Source organism: Mesocricetus auratus, unplaced genomic scaffold (genome assembly GCF_017639785.1).
Source record: "Mesocricetus auratus isolate SY011 unplaced genomic scaffold, BCM_Maur_2.0 Super-Scaffold_4256, whole genome shotgun sequence".
NCBI classification, from domain to species: domain Eukaryota; kingdom Metazoa; phylum Chordata; class Mammalia; order Rodentia; family Cricetidae; genus Mesocricetus; species Mesocricetus auratus.
The window spans coordinates 99771769-99791224 of record NW_024429182.1 but is presented as its reverse complement, the minus strand read 5'-3'; the positions used below and the strand labels follow the sequence as shown (position 1 = coordinate 99791224).

At 38.1% G+C, this 19456-nt stretch overlaps 1 protein-coding gene across 14 annotated transcripts in view; it reads right to left on the bottom strand.

Annotated features, from left to right (window-relative positions):
- The window catches only part of Emsy (EMSY transcriptional repressor, BRCA2 interacting), a 75515-nt gene that overhangs the window by 55171 nt on the left and 888 nt on the right, over positions 1-19456 (bottom strand). For 7 of the 14 annotated variants that reach the window (XM_013116339.3, XM_013116338.3, XM_040758315.1 and 4 more), the window contains exons 2-7: positions 18051-18159; positions 9673-9772; positions 8338-8412; positions 7075-7116; positions 3359-3534; positions 1608-1760 (exon numbers count right to left, since the gene is read on the bottom strand). In XM_013116339.3, the coding sequence (XP_012971793.1) occupies positions 1608-1760; positions 3359-3534; positions 7075-7116; positions 8338-8412; positions 9673-9772; positions 18051-18120 (616 nt within the window). In that variant the 5' untranslated portion in view covers positions 18121-18159. The remainder of the gene's footprint in view (positions 1-1607; positions 1761-3358; positions 3535-7074; positions 7117-8337; positions 8413-9672; positions 9773-18050; positions 18160-19456) is intronic. The other 7 variants (XM_013116334.3, XM_005073964.4, XM_040728126.1 and 4 more) reach the window with 5 other exon arrangements.

The following is a 19456-nucleotide window of genomic DNA, read 5'->3' as shown; positions in this document are numbered from 1 at the left end:
CTTATCTTTTCAAGTACACATTACCCTTACCTTTTTTTTTTTGACCAACTAAGTTTCTCACCATTGCCCAAAAATGCTTCAACACCCTCTTATCTGAGTTTGTATATTGTATTTTTCTTTGAAGAACACCACTAGCTTCAAAGACCTATTCTTCACCCTGCTATCAATCATCCTGTAAGCCACCTTCTCAGTGAAGCCTCCCCTTCCTTGAGGCAGAGCTAATCCACCTCTCCTCTGAGCAGAAGTACAAAAAGCACTTGGTACATCCTCTTCTGTACCACTTACCACATGACAATATAACGGTTTGCACATCTCCCTTAATAATGACCTCCCAGACAAGAATGACAAAATCTAACTTTTTTCCCCCTGGTATAGTGACTTGCACAAAGTTGGTGAATGAATAATAAAAACTAACATTGTCTTTAAGTATAAAATGATACGGTTCTTGTAATTTGAAAGTGCATTAGTTTATGAAATATTTTCTTTTGTTTGACATTCACTAAGAGTAGTTTTAAAAATGACTAAAAATTAGGCCCTGAGAGTCATTTCTAAAGACCACATTGGTTAAATATACAGAAACCTGAGATGAACTTAACAGTCCATGATTCTTAGCATTTTTATAGCCTAAAAACTTCTTTTATAGATATTATAAAATTCATATGACAAACAAACAAAGCAACATACATGGGAAATTTCTACAGAGCACACATGAAAATTATATAGCATGACTCGTGGAATTGGTGATAAAATACAACTAAATCTTTACAACTTCAATTTTTAGACTACACAGGATTGGCAGTGACTTAGAAACTTGTCTTGGAAAGGCAAATGTCACCTGTAAAATTTATAAGGAAATTTATTAGTATCTTGAGACCAATTAAAATCAAATACTAATGATAAAAAAGCAAAGCAAACAAAATACAAAACAACTTTTAAAATAAAATTAAGAGACACTGATATAAGAAAACTGGACATCAAACTGTTCTGTAGAGCCAGGTAAGGGAACACAGCAGTGACCAAGCACTTGGGATGCTGAAGCAGAAAGATAACAAATCTGAGGCCACCCGAGCTACACAGTGAGATTCTATCTCAGAAAAGACTATTGTTCAGAGCAGAATAGAATTGGGAGTTTAAAACTACAAATAAAAAGACTTTTTTTTTAAGATTACGTCAAGTAGAAATATAAAATGTAGCCTCTAGAATGATTCACTAAATGTAAGAGCTGGATGACACATGGAGTAATTCAAGAAAACACTGCAAAGATTAGAATTGTAGGAAAACATCAAATAGTCACATAAGGACATGCCTTCAGTTCCTATTCATGTCTGTGTTCCACAGTAAGAGATATGAATAACTAAAGGACAATACTGTGAAAAGGCAGATTTACATAGAGCAAAACATGATGGCATTTCTCAAATCACAGAACTGACCAAAGAGCAAATACCTAGTTATATATACAGACAAGAAGTCTTTGCAATCTTCAAAAACTAAATAACCACGGAAAAGAGCTTGTGTCCTGATGATTAACTCCAGAAAAGTAGCTATAATCAAAGCCTAGAATGCAGCATTTTCTCCAGAGGGCCTGGTAACACTGAGACATCACTTACTTTTGACATATACAGTACTTCCACTTGGTAAGACAACTACACTGGAGGCAGGACTGGCAGGTCTTGGAGACTTAACCGTTGCTATGCTGCCACTTGGAACAGGGGTAGAGGTTGGGGTTGACGTGGTACTTGTGTAGGAATAGCAAACCACTACTGAAGGAATGATAAAAACAAAAAGAAAAAAAAAGAAAAGAAAGAGAAAGTTTGCTGTTAACTTTCACCACAACTGTCCAGACATATAGAGAAATTACTTTTATTGCAGGACAACCTTATCATTTTCATGTGATCAGAAACTAGATGCTAGTACAAGGTACTAGAATCAACGGTTAAAGACTATTTTGAAAATAGCTTAACAGGTCTTCCCAAGTATTACCAGCTCATCAACAGGTAATGGGGAATGGAGAAGAATGGAAATACACAGCAATCAAGTTTAAAACTATTCTGAGAAAAAGGAAGATTATTTCTCATAACAGCAAGAACTGGACAACAGGCACAAACCTGAAATACTCTTTAATACCAATAGCAGCACCAACAATGTCAACTTTTCCCTAACCACAGCAATTTCCAAAGCACTTACAGGGGGAGAAACAAACTAACTCTTCTGTCATTTGCCAACCAAGAAATGCAACATGATGACATCAAACTTAACCTCCTTATTATTCAATGAAAGGACACAACACAGGAAAAGCCTGGAGTTACCATGTACTGAGTGCCAGATACTATATAGGCTCAATCCTTTCCATCATCACCAACTCTCACACTACATCCCCCTTTTAAAGATGAGAAGCCCATGGTTTACAGATGGTAAGACTTGGTAATGTAACAAATCTAGGAAATGACAAACTTAGATCCAAGCACCAATTTTACTATTAGAAACCCAACTTTCTTCCCATTCCAGCAGCTAGCAAAAGAAGAAGGTAAAAGTGGGAAGAGAGGAAATATAACTGCCAACAATGAAGAAAACAGGAATCTGATAGAGCTAAGTTTGCACAGATAACTGCCTCCCTGAAAATACAGCTTTCTTTGGCATAAGAACCGAGTCTGGCTGTCTCACCATATGCAAAGCCCACCACTAGACAACACAAAGCACTTCTCAAAGTAATCTGGCAAACATATCTTCTTCAGAACTGCTTTTGATCCAAGAATAGTCTCAAATTTTATTATCACCTTGGTAAGAGAATTTAAAGATTGCTTAAAGCATGCCAATTACTAGATTAAGTACAGTAAGAAAGTGCTCATTGACCGGAATAGAAAGTACATGTATCATTATGCAAAAAAACAAAAACGGTTTTATTTTGTGGAGCTATCAGTTCAGCATCTTTTATCCAACAGATATTTCTGTCATCTTGTTTATTCTCTAATGTGATTCACTAAATCCTTCCATTCACATCTAACAAGAGACACAAGGCATGGTAGCTCATGTCTGTAACCTCAGCAGTAGGGAATCTAAGATGAAAGGACTACCTGAACCTGAGTCTAGCCTGGGCTACAATATTTGGTTTGGTCTCAAAACCAAAACAAAACAAACAAGATAAGACAAATGTCAGAAATTCAATCTAAGAAAACTTTTTCTGGGATTAACATAATTTTCCCTTTGAAGTAAATAATTACGATTTTGATGGAGATTGAAAAGCTGGCAGTTTCTAGTTTCAGAATCAAAGACATACCAACGTCACAATTTATAAGCATTTACTAAAACTAGATGAAAAGTCCTGAGAAGAATTTTCTCTGGCAGCAGTATTCCTACTTACCTTCTTTGCTTGCTGTCTCTGCAGGCACCGGAAGGGATGCATTGTGCTGGACAGCTGCATTGGCCACAGCATTTGCTGTTACAGTGAAGGCAGTCTGGGGAACCAGCCGAGGCATCAGTGGTACCAATCTACGCCCTTCAATGGACCATTCTGAAGAGCTATTAGGTCCAGACATACTAAACAAAAGAGAAAATGCTGCTACAAGGGTTTGCACTTGCTAAAAATGAGTCAAACAAACAACACAATTTTTTAAATGATAAAAAGTACCCTGAATTCTGGAGAGGCTTCATTTTAAGCAAGCAAGATCAAACTTAGGTACAATTAAATTCAAGGAATGCCACACACTTGAGGTTCTTACACACATTATTCTGTAATCTGAATAACTATAACTAAGAAAATTGTTTCTATGCTTTGAAAATAAAAATTGCTATTAGTTTTATGAAGTTAGGTTTCACAAATGAAAACAATATTTCTACTAATAAAATTAACTTTTAGAACTTAATTTTGTAATTTTTATACCAAGAAAGAAAAAGCACTGATAGTGTTAAGAATCAGATTTTCCTTGACAGTTAAAGGTGGAGTTCAATGAATCTTTGCAAAATTTTCTAACTGCCCGCATGGCCAGAGATTCTAAAGGCTTTCAAACATGGAAAACTGAGGCAGTAAACGAGAGGACTTAGTGGAAAGCAGCTGTATACAACAGCAGGTGTTGTTGGTAATATTCACTGTGTTTTTATATTATCACCCTACCTGTTGAAAAGAAAAAAAAGGACAGAACTGAGGACGCTAAAAAAATTCACCATTATTTCACTTTATTTGTATGGTATACCATGTACTCTATCTAAATAGCACTTGAGGCAACTGAACCCTCTCTAAGACTTTTTAAGACTTAAATCTCAAGTAAGTTTTGTTTCAGAAATCAGACCAGAGGTTAAAATATCAAAAAACAGTTGCCATATTTGTCACCTGGCTTCATGAAACACTCTAATGATTAGTGTCAAAGTTTAAAATTAATCTAGAAACAACTAATTAACTCTACTAAATCAGAAATGTTTCTTCAAGTTTTGTGAAACTACAGATTCTATAAATAAATAAATACCCACAGATTTTACAGCCCAGCCTAGAGCTTAAGATTCCATATCCAATGATTCTTCAGATTTAGGCAGAGTACCCCGAAGCCTTTGTCAGTGGGCAGTGGAACAATGCCATAATGATGACAACAGTGATGTTGACAGTGATGGTGTTGTTAAAATCAATTAAGGGCATGTTACATACCAGGCATTGCTCTGCATAGTTTGTATATGTTAACTCAGTTCCCACTACAATCTTATGAAGTTGATAGTATTAGCATCTCCACTTTCTAGAATGAGAAACTGAGTCATAGAGAAGTTAAATAACTTGCCTAAGGCTACACAACTAATAAATGTCTCCTTCAACAAGTATGCTATCATGCTTCCATAATTATTTGTCATATCATAAACACAAAGAATAAAAGTTTTCTAGTGGGTTTTATAAGCAGCTTTTTCTTTATACCAATTGAGCAATTATTGTCTAATTACTGCCAACTTTTGCTGCAGGGAATAAATTACAACTTAAAAGGTATTTAAAACAGGCATGATAACACATGCTTTAGCCTTTAATTCTAGCACCCCCTTAGCAAAAGCAAGTAAACTGAATTCAAGGTCAGTTTGGTTTACATAGTCAATTCCAGGCCAGGCATGGGTACATATTGAGACCCTGTCTTAAAACACCAAAAGAAAAAAGAAAAGAAAACATTGTCTCAAAAAAAAAAAAAAAAGGAAAGGTGGGGAAAGAGGAGAGAAGAAGGAAGGAAAGAAGAAAGAGAGGTGAGAAGGAAGAAAAGTGGGAGAAAAAGGATATAAGTTGAAGAATTACTAGAAGCTGGCAAATCCAGTTAGGATAATGAGAAAAATAGATTCTTTTGTAATTTAAAGCAGTCCTACATAAGACAAGGAAAGGTGAACTTCCTGAGGCCCCACAAACCTCACAAATATATGTCATAAGTTCCATGTAAACACTAGTTCAAAAAAAATAGTACAAACAAGAAAAAGACAGAAAAGTGTGATTACTAATTGTTAAACAAAAACTTTCCAAAAGCTAGCATTTTCTATAATAGCACTCCTATTCTGACATCATTTTATCAAACTACCACTGATAAACGTATTTAGTATGAGTTTACCACACAAATAAAGTGACTTCTACACTTACCTGGTGTATTATTTAAATGGTGGCAGAAATTATGGAAGATTAATAATATGAAGCACGTGGACATATGCTACTGAAAAGATGAAGCTTGCAGTGCAAAAAGACACAACTGCAACTTTTAGGAAGAACTATAAGTCTTCCAAATGTCCACTCATGCAAGCATGCTCAAATATTAAGTGAATGAGAAATGAAATACCATGTTAGAATTAGGTCAAAAGTTCCTATTTGCTTAGTGACAAGGTTGTAAATATGTGTTAGCTGCACAAGTCATCTAAGAGAATTTAGAAAATAAATATTATACCTGAGGGCTCACAGGTTCCCTCAGTTTGTACACTCGCCTGCCTCTCTAGTCATCCAAGGAAGATGCAAATCCTGCTCTGAGAAAGCCACATACTAATGAGCTACAGTTGGCAGCAGTTAAGAAAGCTGCATCGTCATACAGAAACACAGTCTCCTGGGAGTGCCTGGTAGTTGGCAGAACTGCAGAGAACTGATATTCCAAACTATCATTTTAGTCTAATTGTAGAGACAATGAGGACAAAGAGTGGCCTAAGCAAAACATGTGAAGTATTAATATTGTTATAAGTAAGAACTCAGTTAGTGTATCAAATAACAAACACCATCCCAGTCGAGCCTTGGAGCAGAAGGCCTTTACTTTGGTACGGTTTCTTTCTCGTCAGGACCCTTACTCCTTTTGTTCCCCTTCTTTCCTGCTCGTCTTCTCAGCTTTCCCATCACCTTTCAAGTTCATTCCTTCTGAGCTACACAGCAATTTCAAGCGGGGGAGGGAGGAGGAGAAGGGAATGCAGTCAGCTCGGATGCATTCCTCTAGCTGTTTTTACAGACTAAAGCCCTCATAGGTCAGCTCTTGGTCTCCACTGCTATATCCAAGGGCAAGAAAGTGTTACCCTGACTGTTGGACTCAACAAGTAAATGCAGTATCTAGTCAAACTAAAACCACAATATAAAACATTAATATCTGAGTACAGAAAGACCTAAGAAGGTTTTTTTAATTATATACTGAAGTAAACTCTTTTCAAAAAAAGAAATTCATATATTAAAGAAATCAGAAAGGGCGGGGCGGAGAAACACAGATGGAAAGAAGCCAACTCTCAATTATCCATGCTAATGGAGAGAGGAAGGAAAGGGAGAGGTCAAACAGGTTAAAGAAATCCACATACTATCCAAAAATTGTTTTAGCAAATACTAGTAAATTCTTGCACCAATTATTTTTCAGGCCAACTAACAAGTTGAAATGAGTTCTAAGAATTTTCACCTCCTCTCCCTTCCCACCCTCTGACTAGAGATATTCCCAAGCAGCAAAAATGGCTAAAGGCCGGGCAGTATTAGGAAGGTGAGGAGGGAAAAGAAGGAGAAGCAAGGGGCATGGTTAATTCATAAATGGAGTATGTGCCCCTGAATAATTGAGAGCGTCAATTTGGAAATAAATACAATAAAAAGCCTGAAATAATAATAACCTATTTGCATACCTGTAACTTGGTCTTTCACCCAAATATAAGGATAAATTCATTCTTAAAAGGGGAAAAAAGGAAAAGGAGACTAAATAAATGTTATCCTTTAAGAATGACACTGATGCATCAACTTACAACTCATTGCCCCACAATACCATCTGAACACTTCTAATGTATTCATTTTCTACTTTATTATCTAGCAGTTTCCTATCACCAGTTCTCAAATTAGAATTCAAACCCAGTTTAAAGCATTCCAATTCAAAAGTCTGAAGCAAATTCAAAAAGGAACACATTAAATTTGAGTGTTTCAACTATGTTAGCCTGACAATTAAACACTAGTTTCTATTCCCTATAGAGAATTTCTAAATTTCTACAAGGCATACCTACCATGGAAAAAATCTCAGACTTACAGAACAAACAGCATAACATTCAAACTACACTGTTAAAGAGGTGAGTACCCCGTTCTATGTGCTAAGTAAAATGAGGGACAGTGAAGTACAAGAAGCCAAAAGAGCTGTGTAATGGATACAAATTCTGCCAAATGCCTTCAGTCATCACATTATGGTAATGCACTGAGTTCTTTTTCCTTTAGTTTTACGTCATATTAGAACATAAAAATTAACATCTTATGAAATGTTTCTACTATCACTGAAAGGATTACTTTCTGGCCCTTCTGTTCTTCAGGAGCACTATCTCTCTATAACTAATGGTTGATTCTGCTCTCAGTCCTTTGCTACCCTCTACCCAATCTATCAGTTATGACGATCTCAAAACAATTTGATAAGAAACCTTTATAGTTTTATTGTGTTTTCTTTTTGAAGTACATTAAGTTATATTTATATCTCTTAAAAGAACATATTTTATAATTTTTTCTGAATCTCAAAATAGGTGAAATAATTGGAGTCATAAAAATTGTAATGCCTATTTATAAAGCAATATACATATCAAATACCATTACAAGAAACCTCTAAGCACCTTTCAATTTAAGGAGACAAGCTACTTGGTATTGAGCTGTGCTTTCAGTGGTCTTCCATTATACAGAGATTACCTTGTAATAGGATTTGACCTAAGTAAGTACTTTAAGCTTCCCTAGCAAAATGCAAAACAAAAACAAAAAGTAACCAATGGAGTAAACAGAAAGCACTATAGGCAGGGTCTCTGAGTATAGAGATATTATTAAGATAAAAGACTCAGGGACCTGCCACACAAAAGGAAGACTGTCTCAAAACTACTTTATACTACATCATTTAAAAAATCAGGGGTGGTAGACTAATGGCTTACTTATGTGCAATTGTTGTTAACCGTTCATCGTTTACTGCTCTCCGAACTTCAGCACGGTGGCGTTCTGTTGAGATGCTATGAAAAAAAATAGCCATTATAGAACTCTGCCAAGCAGGCAGCTCTTCTCTACACTTTTATTAATGTTTAAGTCAACCTCTTTTGGGGGCTGAGGATTACTTTGCCTAATGTGTATCTTTACATGTTTCAAAGTCACAGGAAAGGTTTCATGCTGATTCTGTGTAACTGAGAATTATTTATCTGGAAATCTCAGGAACACAAGTCAGCCTGGTACACAGATTTTCCCCATCTGTGGAACAGCAGGCCATGGTAAGACTAACAGTGCTTCCTGTTAACTAGACATGGAAACAGGTGCTCAAGGACCTCCTTATCTTATGACTGCTGGCAGGACTGGGCACTTAGAAGAAAGTCTTCTAAGGTCTTTCTAAGGCTTAAGAGTCTAATAATTTTATGTTCAATGAATATAATAACAGCAGTAAGAGTGGCAAGATAACATGTTTCTTGTGAGTACATGCAATGAAACGTGGCTCAACTTCTGCTAGGTGCCTTCTACATTATGCTACCAATGGTAAGAATGTGCACATGTTAAACACTGATAAATGAAACATTATATTCAAAAATACCCAGTAAGGTGAATACCACTCTTCTTGTATTCTTTAGCACTTAACACTAAATTTATAGCATGAATCACAACACTTAAGGACTAAAAGCAGAATTTATGAGGAAACAAAAAATATGACTGAGAATCTGCTTAATTACAATCCTATATTAATGTTAATTAAACAATAAGACTCTTCCATATTCTCACTTCTAAAAATAGAACAAAATGACTTTAAATGTAGAAAATAAACAAGTTAAAGCAGAACATTTTCTGAGAAAGCACAAGATATAAAAATGAATCAAGACAAAAGCACCAAGGAATCCCTTTCACTGGAGTTGTCTGATGGATTCAAGTGCCACTCTAGCTCAGGTAAAGGAATCAACTAGATTTAGGCAATGACTATATCACCAGCACCCACTTACATAAATGCCACTCTACATGGTGGAATTCGGCCGCCCCAGTTCTTCTTTCTTTCACCTCTGTCAAAGGACTTCCCACTCCAGGTGCCCAAAGAAAACTACCTAAACCCTTTTGAATTATATATACAACAGAGACTAAGTTTCCCCATTTTCCATAGCAGAAAACACACAATTGGAACAGGGCTTCTAAGCATCCAACAAACTGAACACCTCTGATCTTCAGTTTGAGGATGAAAAGAAGTAAACCCCCATAAAATGATTTTTATTCACATCACCAAAACTTTCGTGACAAATTACCTAAGGACTTTTGAGAGTTCTCCAAGAAGATCTTTCTTTTCCTTGGTGAGATCCCCCTGTGCACGAAGTGCACTGATAACTCCAGCATATGCCTCCAATTCTAGAAAAAGAAAATTATTTTATCAAGATAAGCCTTCAATTTTGAATGTGCCTACAAAATATTAAATTTCAGGGAAATAAAGCCAAATCAACCAAATGCAAAATTTTAAATTCCTTTCAAAAATGTTATCGAATAAAAAGATTTAAGGCCAGGCACTGATGGCTCACACCTTTAATCCCAGCACTCAGGAGGCAGAGGCAGGCAAATCTTTGTGAGTTCCAAGCTAGCTTGGTCTACAGAGCAAGTGCCAAGATAGGCTCCAAAGCTACACAGAGAAACCCTGTCTCAAAAAAGCAAAAAAACTAAAAAAAAAAAGATTTTTAAGTGCTGCTTTTATCATTTATATTGCTTTGTTATACAATGTCTCACATAAGTCAAGGGTATAAAATGCTTAGGAAAGAAAATCTCTAACATATTACTAAAGAATAGGTAACCTAGCCAGGCACGGTGACCACACCTTTAATCTAAGACCTTTACATTTAGAAAAACTACCATCCAAGCAATTAAAACATAAAAAACTACCATCAAAATGACTAATTAGGCAGGGCACAGTATAATGCTTATAATTCCAGCACTCACAAGGCTGAGGAAGAAAGACGGAGGATACATAGCAAACATTAATTCAAAGAAATACAGGCAGGAGAGGTGACTCGTGCTTGGGCTTGGTGCATCAGCTCGAGTTTAATCCCCAGTATCCACTTAAGAAAAGAAAAGAAGGAGGGAGGCAGGGAGGGAGGGAGGGAGGGAGGGAGGGAGGGAGGGAGGGAGGGAATGAAAAGCAGATGTGGTAGTACATAAAGGTCATCCCAGTGTTGAGGGAGGCAGAGACAAAAGGATTCCCCCAGACTTCCTGGCCATTAAGCCAGCCTGGCCTACTGAACAAGTCTAAGTGAAACACCCTACCTAAAAACAAAAAAAAATTAAATGGATGATTCCTGAGGAATAACATTTGAGGTTGTTCTGTTTCCACATGCATGTGCAGGAAGATACAAATACACACATGCACATGTGTACACAAAGATACAAGCATTAAGTCAGACACACACCTGTAGTCCCAGTACTCAGAAAGTAAAGCAGGAAGATCATAAGTTTGAAGCTAACTTAGGCTAAACTAGACCCTGTCTCAAAAAAATAAAGTAAAACAAACAGAACAAAAAAGGTAAAGCATACATATAAATCAAAAGTCCTCAAACCCTCCCCCAGCAAAATATGCAAGCCTCTTACTACCACCCAATATAATCTTTGTGTAGTCTCCTCCCATACCAATTCTAGGTTCTGTGCTACTTTTGGCCAATGGTGCATCAGCAAATAGGATGCAGATATTTGCTAAGTACTTGTACTTGTGGCCTGCTCTCTAGGAACCATAGCATCAACAAGCTGTGAAGAAACTTAGAAAGAAAGACCACAAAGAGAGAGAGGCTCAGACACCTCAGCTATTCCTAGTCCCCTATTAAGCTTCTAGTTGAATGGAGCTACAGGAGAGGTCAGACAACACCAACAACAAAGAGGATAGAAAAGTAATAAAACATTGGGTTTCTTAGCTATTAACACTACGAAGCAGACACCAAAGCAAACCAGAATGACAGAAGAAATGTCCAAATTAGAGTATCTTCATGTTCACATTGTTACAAATATTTGTTACCTGCCCAACAGAAATCCAGTAAATTCAGGTTAACTAATGATAGACATTAAGTCTGCAGACTCAAAACTAGCCAATAAGTAAACAGTAGTCTCACTCTGTTGATAGTATTCACAATTCTGTCAAAAGGAGGCCTTAGGGCCTAAAGAGATGGCTCAACAGTTAAACAGCACTTGTTGCTCTTCCAGAAGACATGGGTTCAAATACCACATGGTGGCTCCAAACCATCTATAACTCCAGTTTCCTAGAATCCAACACCCTCTTCTGTGTTCCCCAGTCACCACGCATACACATGGTGCACAAACATATATGCAGGCAAAACATCTATACATATAAAATAAAAATGTTTTTTAAAGGAAGCCTTGTATAGAGAAATGGGTTGAGTAAATAAAGCAGAAATGTCTAGTTTCACTGAAATACCGAGTGTGAACATCCTGCATGTCACATATGTACTGCATACTATACAGACACTGAATACAGTGTCTTTCAAAAAGACAATGCTCTGCTTCTCCAAAGGTGAAAAACAGATAAGTTCCAAGAAATACATTTCAGCTCTGACTAGAACTGGAAGAGATTACCAAAAAGGTACTAGGAATAGCCAGCTGAAAATTCACTGTATTAAATGTTTATGTCCCATTAAAATATTTATGGAGCCCGGCAGTGGTGGTGCACACCTTTAATACCAGTACTTAGGAGACGGAGGCAGGTGGATCTCTGAGTTTGAGGCCAATCTGGTCTATAGAGCAAGTTCCAGGACAGCTAAGGCTGTTACACAGAGAAACCCTGTCTCAAACAAAATAATAAACAAACAAATAGATAAAATTATGGAATAGTCTATTCAAGAAATCAATGTTAAGTCTAATACACACACACACACACACATACTGAAGAATGTTAAGTCTGGCCCTCAAGTATTTAACTGCAAAATACAGATGGGTGAAAAAAGTCATCAGGCAATCATGACAGTTTGGAAACACAAGTTTTCATCAGGAAGAGCACTGTGGGGAGTAGGGGGATGAACTACTGTCAAAGGAATGAGAGCAAAAGAACAGAAAATACTTCATATTACTTCAGTAACTTTCAGTAACAATAACTACTTTAAAGTTTTACTTAAAGGAAGTAAAATTGTCTGTAGTTGAACAGTAACTTAATTCAAACAAAATTGCTAAAAGAATATTATAAGACAGAATACCAGGGAAAATATTTAAATACATGTAGGTATAAAATAACGTCCCTACCCTAAAGATAATTAAAATCAAGGTCTATAAAGGGTATGTGTGTGTTAGATAGATGACTGATAAACAGTTATGAAGGTTTTATTTCACATGTAAGAGAACACAAAAAAAGGCAAACAAGTAATCTGTGGTTAGACTAAGCAAATTCTTTAATCCCAACTTAAAGTTATTTGATAGATCTCAGTAACTGATTGTAGAAATGACAGAAAAAAATGAGTAATATTTTAGATCTTGCAAAACGTTTAAGACAATAACAATGCCATAAAAAGAAACAGATCAAAGGGACAAGGTGGCTTGAGAAAAAAGACAAAAACATTATTTCCATTTCAGGTTTTACTGTTTGTTTCTGAGACAGTCTGTACATGTAGCTCAGACTAGTTTTAAATTCTGATCCTTTTGCCTCTACCTCCTTAGTGCTGGGATTACAGGCATGTGCTGCCATGCCTTATTTAAAAACACATTATTTCACAGAAAACATAATTAACTGAAGAAATAAGACAAACAGCTGGCAAGATGTCTCAGCAGGTAAAGGAACTTGCTAACAAGTCTGACGACCTGAGTTCAGTCCCCAGTATCCACATAGTGGAAGAAGAAACCCTGATTACTGAAAGCTGTAGCCTGACCTCCACACATATTCCACAACATGTATGCAAGGTCTTGCATGCATGCATACAAACACACACACACACACACACACACAAATTTAAAATGTAGTATTCTTTTTCCTTCTTAGACAGGATCTACCATGTAGCCCTGGCTGACCTGAAACTCACTATGTAGACTAGGCTGGCCTTGAAGTCAGAAAACCACCTGCCTCTGCCTCTTTGAGTGCTAGGACTAAAGACAGATGCCACACCTGGCTAAAATGCAATAAAATCTTTTAATAGATAAAATTTCTGACATTTCAAGTTTCATTTGAAGCTGAACTAAAAAGTCAAGTACAAAATTAGGAGGTGGCAATATCCAGCACACAAAACTGTGGCTCTGAAAACATTACCGCTCATACACAATTCCCACCATCCCTGTAAGTAGTCCAGTCACGATTAGAACCTTTAATAACTTCCAAGCTTCCTTCCAGTGACAAAAATATAATGAAGCTGGTCAGTGGTACATACCTCTAATCCCAGCACTTGTGAGGCAAATCTATGAGTTCAAGACCAGCCTGGTCTACAGAGAGAGTTCTAGGACAACCAGAGCTACATAGTGAAACCTTGCCTTAAAAAACCAAAAAAAGCCGGGCGGTGGTGGCGCACGCCTTTACTCCCAGCACTCGGGAGGCAGAGGCAGGTGGATCTCTGTGAGTTCGAGGCCAGCCTGGTCTACAGAGCGAGTTCCAGGACAGCCTCCAAAGCCACAGAGAAACCCTGTCTCGAAAAACCAAAAAAAAAAAAAAAAAAAACCAAAAAAAGTATAATGAAATAATAAATACATGTGAATGCCTCAAAAATAAAAGATGTGCTGCACTACTTTTATAAAACCCTGCACCAGGTTCATTTAAACCAATCAGCCACTCAATTATACTTTAGTCATAAAGCCTCCAAGTCAGTTTAAGTTACAACTCAAGAGTTATAAAAATACAGCAAAGGAGAGGCAGTCAAAAAAGTAACAAGAGTTTACCTGCTACTGGTGCCATGAGTCTATCATAAATTGTCTAGCCCAACTCTATTTTTTTAATGTGTATGAGTATTTTGCTTGTATATCCATATATATGCCTGGTACCAAAGTGAGTATGGATCTGCTGAGTCATTTCTCCAGCACCACCCCCTCTGCCCACCCCCACCCCTACCCCAATTTCTTGGTAATTAAAATGTTTGGCATTCTACATTAAAACTATTTATGGTTGTTTCTAAAAGGACAAAGTTTTAAGTTAACAATACTTTTTTAAAATGTGTGTGTGTGAGAGAGGGAGGGAGGGAGAGAGAGAGAGAGAGAGAGAGAGAGAGAGAGAGAGAGGGAGGGAGGGAGGGAGGGAGGGAGGGAGGGAGGGAGGGAGGGAGGGAGGGAGAGAGAGAGAGAGAGAGAGAGAGAGAGAGAGAGAGAGAGAGAGAGAGAGAGAATATATGCCATGCGGATAAGGGAATGAGATCCTTGGAGCTGGAATTACAAGTAGTTATGAACATCCTGACAGACTCAACTGCTGAACTCTCTCCAGCCCTTAAGCTAACCCTGGTGGGAGGAAGAAACTTTTGTCAAAATGCTGTCAAGGTCCACCTTTCTAAGTGTCCCTGGAACCAGCAGGGCCACAAGTAATGGCTGCTTTCTTTAGCAGCATCTCCCACACAGTCTGTCTAAAACTACAGACACATTCATTGCTAGTTATTTTTTACTTTTACACTTTTGAATTTTTTTAATGCTGAATTTTTTACTGTACCCTAAGTCTATTTCTTTAGTTTCCTCTATGATATCTTTTTTTCTGTGCAATCTCCTCTTCTAGCTTAAAAAAAACCTGATCCTCTTCAGTGATGATCAATCTGATGTGGCAAGGGCAGTCCCAAAAATAGGTCAATCTAACCCTAAACATCTTGGATGATTTGTTCACTGTATATACTCAGTAACTGAGAATCTACATGCAAATACAAGAGGTAAGAATTACTCTCTGCATTTTAAATGATGGACAGAAAACACTTTCCTTGAGCTATTGATGCTGTGACTAGACCCATTATTAGACCTGGGCAAACATATTAACCCCATCATGGTAACAACACAATGGTACACATTGCTTTTATAAAATGGTTATCTTCCTGATACCTGGTACCTTTCAAGATTATGTGTAACCTTGATGGTGTCGGTAGTTTCATCACGGATGATTATTCTTGAATGGCACAACTTTAACCTCTTGAAGTGCATGACTTTATAGAGTTTTATCATCAAATCATTTTTATGCATCACCTCAAGCCATTTTTGAGAAAAACTAGGGGTAAACTTAAAGGTTACTAACTTTATATTTAAACGCAAACCCTTGATTCAAGGCCCTCAAAACCCAGAAACCTCAGTCCAATTTACTGTCCTTGTGATCTGTTCATCTAGCATTTTTTTAACTCTGAAAGAAATTGAGTTCAATGTTACAGCCAACAACAGCAAGTTTACATTGGTGCATGTGTATAGCCGAGTACCATAAATATAGTGATAAAAGTTTGCATGTAAGTTTAAATACTGTTGTCCTGTCCCCGTCCCTCCACACCACCAAAAGAACCCTCTTCAAACTGCTAAAACAATGTTAAGCAATTTGAAATCCTCAAGTTGGCGGGGGGATAAAAAGGAAAGAAGTTATTAGCAATAGATCCAGAGTAGCTACAATTTTATCTGATCTACATATAGAATTCACAAAAAAAGATTTCCTTTGAAGGAAAACTTTAGTGACCTACAAATATGTCCAAAAGTAGCTGCTTTAAACACTATAATCTCAGATGTCAGTCAAATGACAGGCTTTTTATTTAATTCATTTAGTGCACTAGCCTCAGGTTACAGAGGTAAATAAGACTAGGCCCTTACGGTCTAAAACAGTATTTTTTTTCACAGATTCTCATTTTAAACCAAAGATTCAAATGATTAGAGTAACTCTTTTTTCTCAATATTCAGAAGACCTGCATTAGCTAACACCATTTTTCATGCTTGGGGAAAAAGCTAGTTCACTACATATGCCTTAACATCAGGGCTTACTTCTCTCCCTAAATGCTTGTTGAAAAGAGCTGCTATCAATGGAAAAAAGAGAAACACTAAATAATCAACTTTAAGGATAAAGTGTATTTTATCCATTACACAATTAAGTAATTGGGAAATGGGCAGCTTGCATTAACTTAAAATCCAGAAAAGGCATGATTCACACATACACATCTATTAAAGTTAGTAGTGCTGTGCGGTGGTGGTGCATGCCTTTAATCCCAGCACTCAGAGGCAGAGGCAGGAGATCTCTGTGAGTTCGAGACCAGCTTGGTCTACTGAGAGAGTTCCAGGACAGTCTCCAAAGCTACACAGAGAAACCCTGTCTTGAAAAACCAAAATAAAATAAAATAAAAATAAAAAATAAAGTTAGTGGTATGCTAACATGAGACCAAAAAAAATTGCCTAGAGTATTTGTCTCTCAACTTCTCAACTTGTGGGACATGACCCCAAGATCCTTTCACAGGGATTGCCTAAGACCACTGGAAAATACATATTGTATTCATATTACAATTCATAATAGTAGCAAAATTATAGTTATGAAGTAGCAACAATAAATTTTATGGTTGGAGGGTAACCACGACATGGGGAACTATTTTAAAGGGTCACAACATTAGGAAGGTTGAGAACCACTAGCCTAGAGTCAAATACTAACTGACTACATAACTTACTGTGAGCACTGCCTTAGATTTAAACTTCATATGTAAAATGGAGACCAAAACAAAAGAGCTATTTTAGGGCTTGAGTATTTTGTGAGATGCTGACTTTAAGAAAACACAACTGACTCAGAAGGTGGAGACAGGTAGATCTCTGTGAGTTCAAGGCCACCCTGGTCTACATACTGGGTTCCAGGACATGAACAATCCAAAGCTAGAGAGAAACCCTGTCTTGAGGGGAAAAAAAATTGGGGGTAGGGGTTGCTAGAGAGATGGCTCAACGGTTAAGAGGATTGACTGCTCTTCCAGAGGACCTGGGTTCAATTCCCAGCACCCACACAGCAGCTAACATCTATAACTCGAAGATCTGACACCCTCACACAAACATACATGCAGGAAAAACCCCAATGCAAATAAAATAAAAATAAATAAAAGACAGCCAGGCGGTGATAGCAAATGCTTTTATCCCAGTACTCAAAAGAGGCAGATCCCAGCACTCGGGAGGCAGCGGCAGGCAGATCTCTGTGAGTTCAAGACCAGTCTGGTCTACAGAATGAGTTCCAGGACAGGCTCTAAAGCTACACAGAGAAACCCTGTCTTTTTTTTTTTTTTTTTTTTTTTTTTGGTTTTACGAGACAGGGTCTCTCTGTATTGTTTTGGAGGCTGTCGGTCCAGCCCAGCCTGGAACTCACAGAGATCCACCTGCCTCTGCCTCACGAGTACTGGGATTAAAGGCGTGCACCACCAACGCCCGGCGAGAAACCCAGTCTTGAAGAACCAAAAGAAAACACACACACACACACACACACACACACCAGCTAGGCTTCCCATTTATCATAATTCCTGTATCTCAGTTATAAATTTTTCTAGGCCCTGGAAAAAGTGAGACAGATGAGGACTATACCACCAACATCCATGACCCACACAGAAAAAAAAGTTACAGAAAAATATAAAACAACAAAAATAAAACCATTAGATAGGCATAGTGGAACATAGCTGTGGTACCATCACTTGAGAATCTGAGGAAGGAGACTAGCCATGATTTTGAAGACAGTGAGACCCTGCTCAGAACAAAAACAAATTCATACCCAATTTTCGAAGAATTCGTTTGCATTCATCCCTGCTGAGATCCAAAAGGGTTGGCCACACAACAGGCATTGCTGCTTCTGTTTGGTAGCCCCAAAGAGCTTGTCCTCCCTATCAGAAGAAAAATCAAATTACCAAAGTATATGCAATAGGTCACTTGCTTGGAGATCCATTCACAGGCTACGAAGTAAAACTGTAAAGACACCTCATAACCACTTTTCAACACCATGCTTTCCAGCTTCTGACAAATGAATCAAACCATCATTTTCGAGCACACTGATCCAGCTCATATTAACAGTGGAAAGAGAGGGGGTTTTAGAGTCAAACACTTGGTTCCAGTTACAGCTTTTCAACATAATTAGTTGTTTCATCCTGGTGAACTGGTCTGTCTGAACCCACTTTGCACAGGTTTATGGGGGGGAAAAAAGTAATCCCACCCAGTTTATTGTGATTAAGTATTAGAAAACAGGGCATGTCAAGTTCTTTTAGAGTGGCTGGTGTATAACTTGCCAAATAGATTCTACCGCCTGTGCAACCTTGGACAAATGACTTGACCTCTGCCAGTTTCCTTAATAATAAGTTATGAGATAAAATAAGCAAAGGGTAGAGCATGTTATTTGGGTAAATGGAACTTAGTAAAGAACTTTTTCCTCAAGTTTTGTCAGTAAAATTGCTATGAACCCACCAGTTATCAAAGTTTTAGATGCTTGAGATTTCACACTGAGAATTCCCTAGTCTGGAGAACAAAAAGACACAGAACCGGTAATTCACACTACCGGCTGAGCACACAGTAGACCTTCCTTAAACATCTGTTAAACTGATAAAAGGATGGTTAGCAGGAGAGTAGAGTGGATGAGTGGATGGATGGACGGATGGATGGACGGACGGACGGACGGACGGACGGACGGACGGATGGATGGATGGATGGATGGATGGATGATGGATGGATGATGGATGGATGATGGATGGATGGATGGATGATGGATGGATGATGGATGGATGATGGATGGATGGATGGGTGGATGGGTGGGTGGATGGGTGGGTGGATGGGTGGGTGGATGGATGGATGGATGGATGGATGATGGATGGATGGATGGATGGATGGGTGGGTGGATGGGTGGGTGGGTGGATGGGTGGATGGATGGATGGATGGATGATGGATGGATGATGGATGGATGGGTGGGTGGGTGGATGGATGGATGGGTGGGCCAAACACTAAACCCATGTAACTCTTCTACTGCGTTCCAGGCGGCTCTGGGCTGCTAACTCCAACTCCTGGCCTCAAGTGGAGCCCTCTTCCCCCTACTTCCCATCGTCCTCTGAACTCAGAACCAACCCTGAGCAAGCCGAACCGGACTGCGCGCCCCAGCTGGCAGGAGGACCTAAAGAAAGGGGGTGGAGAGGAGGA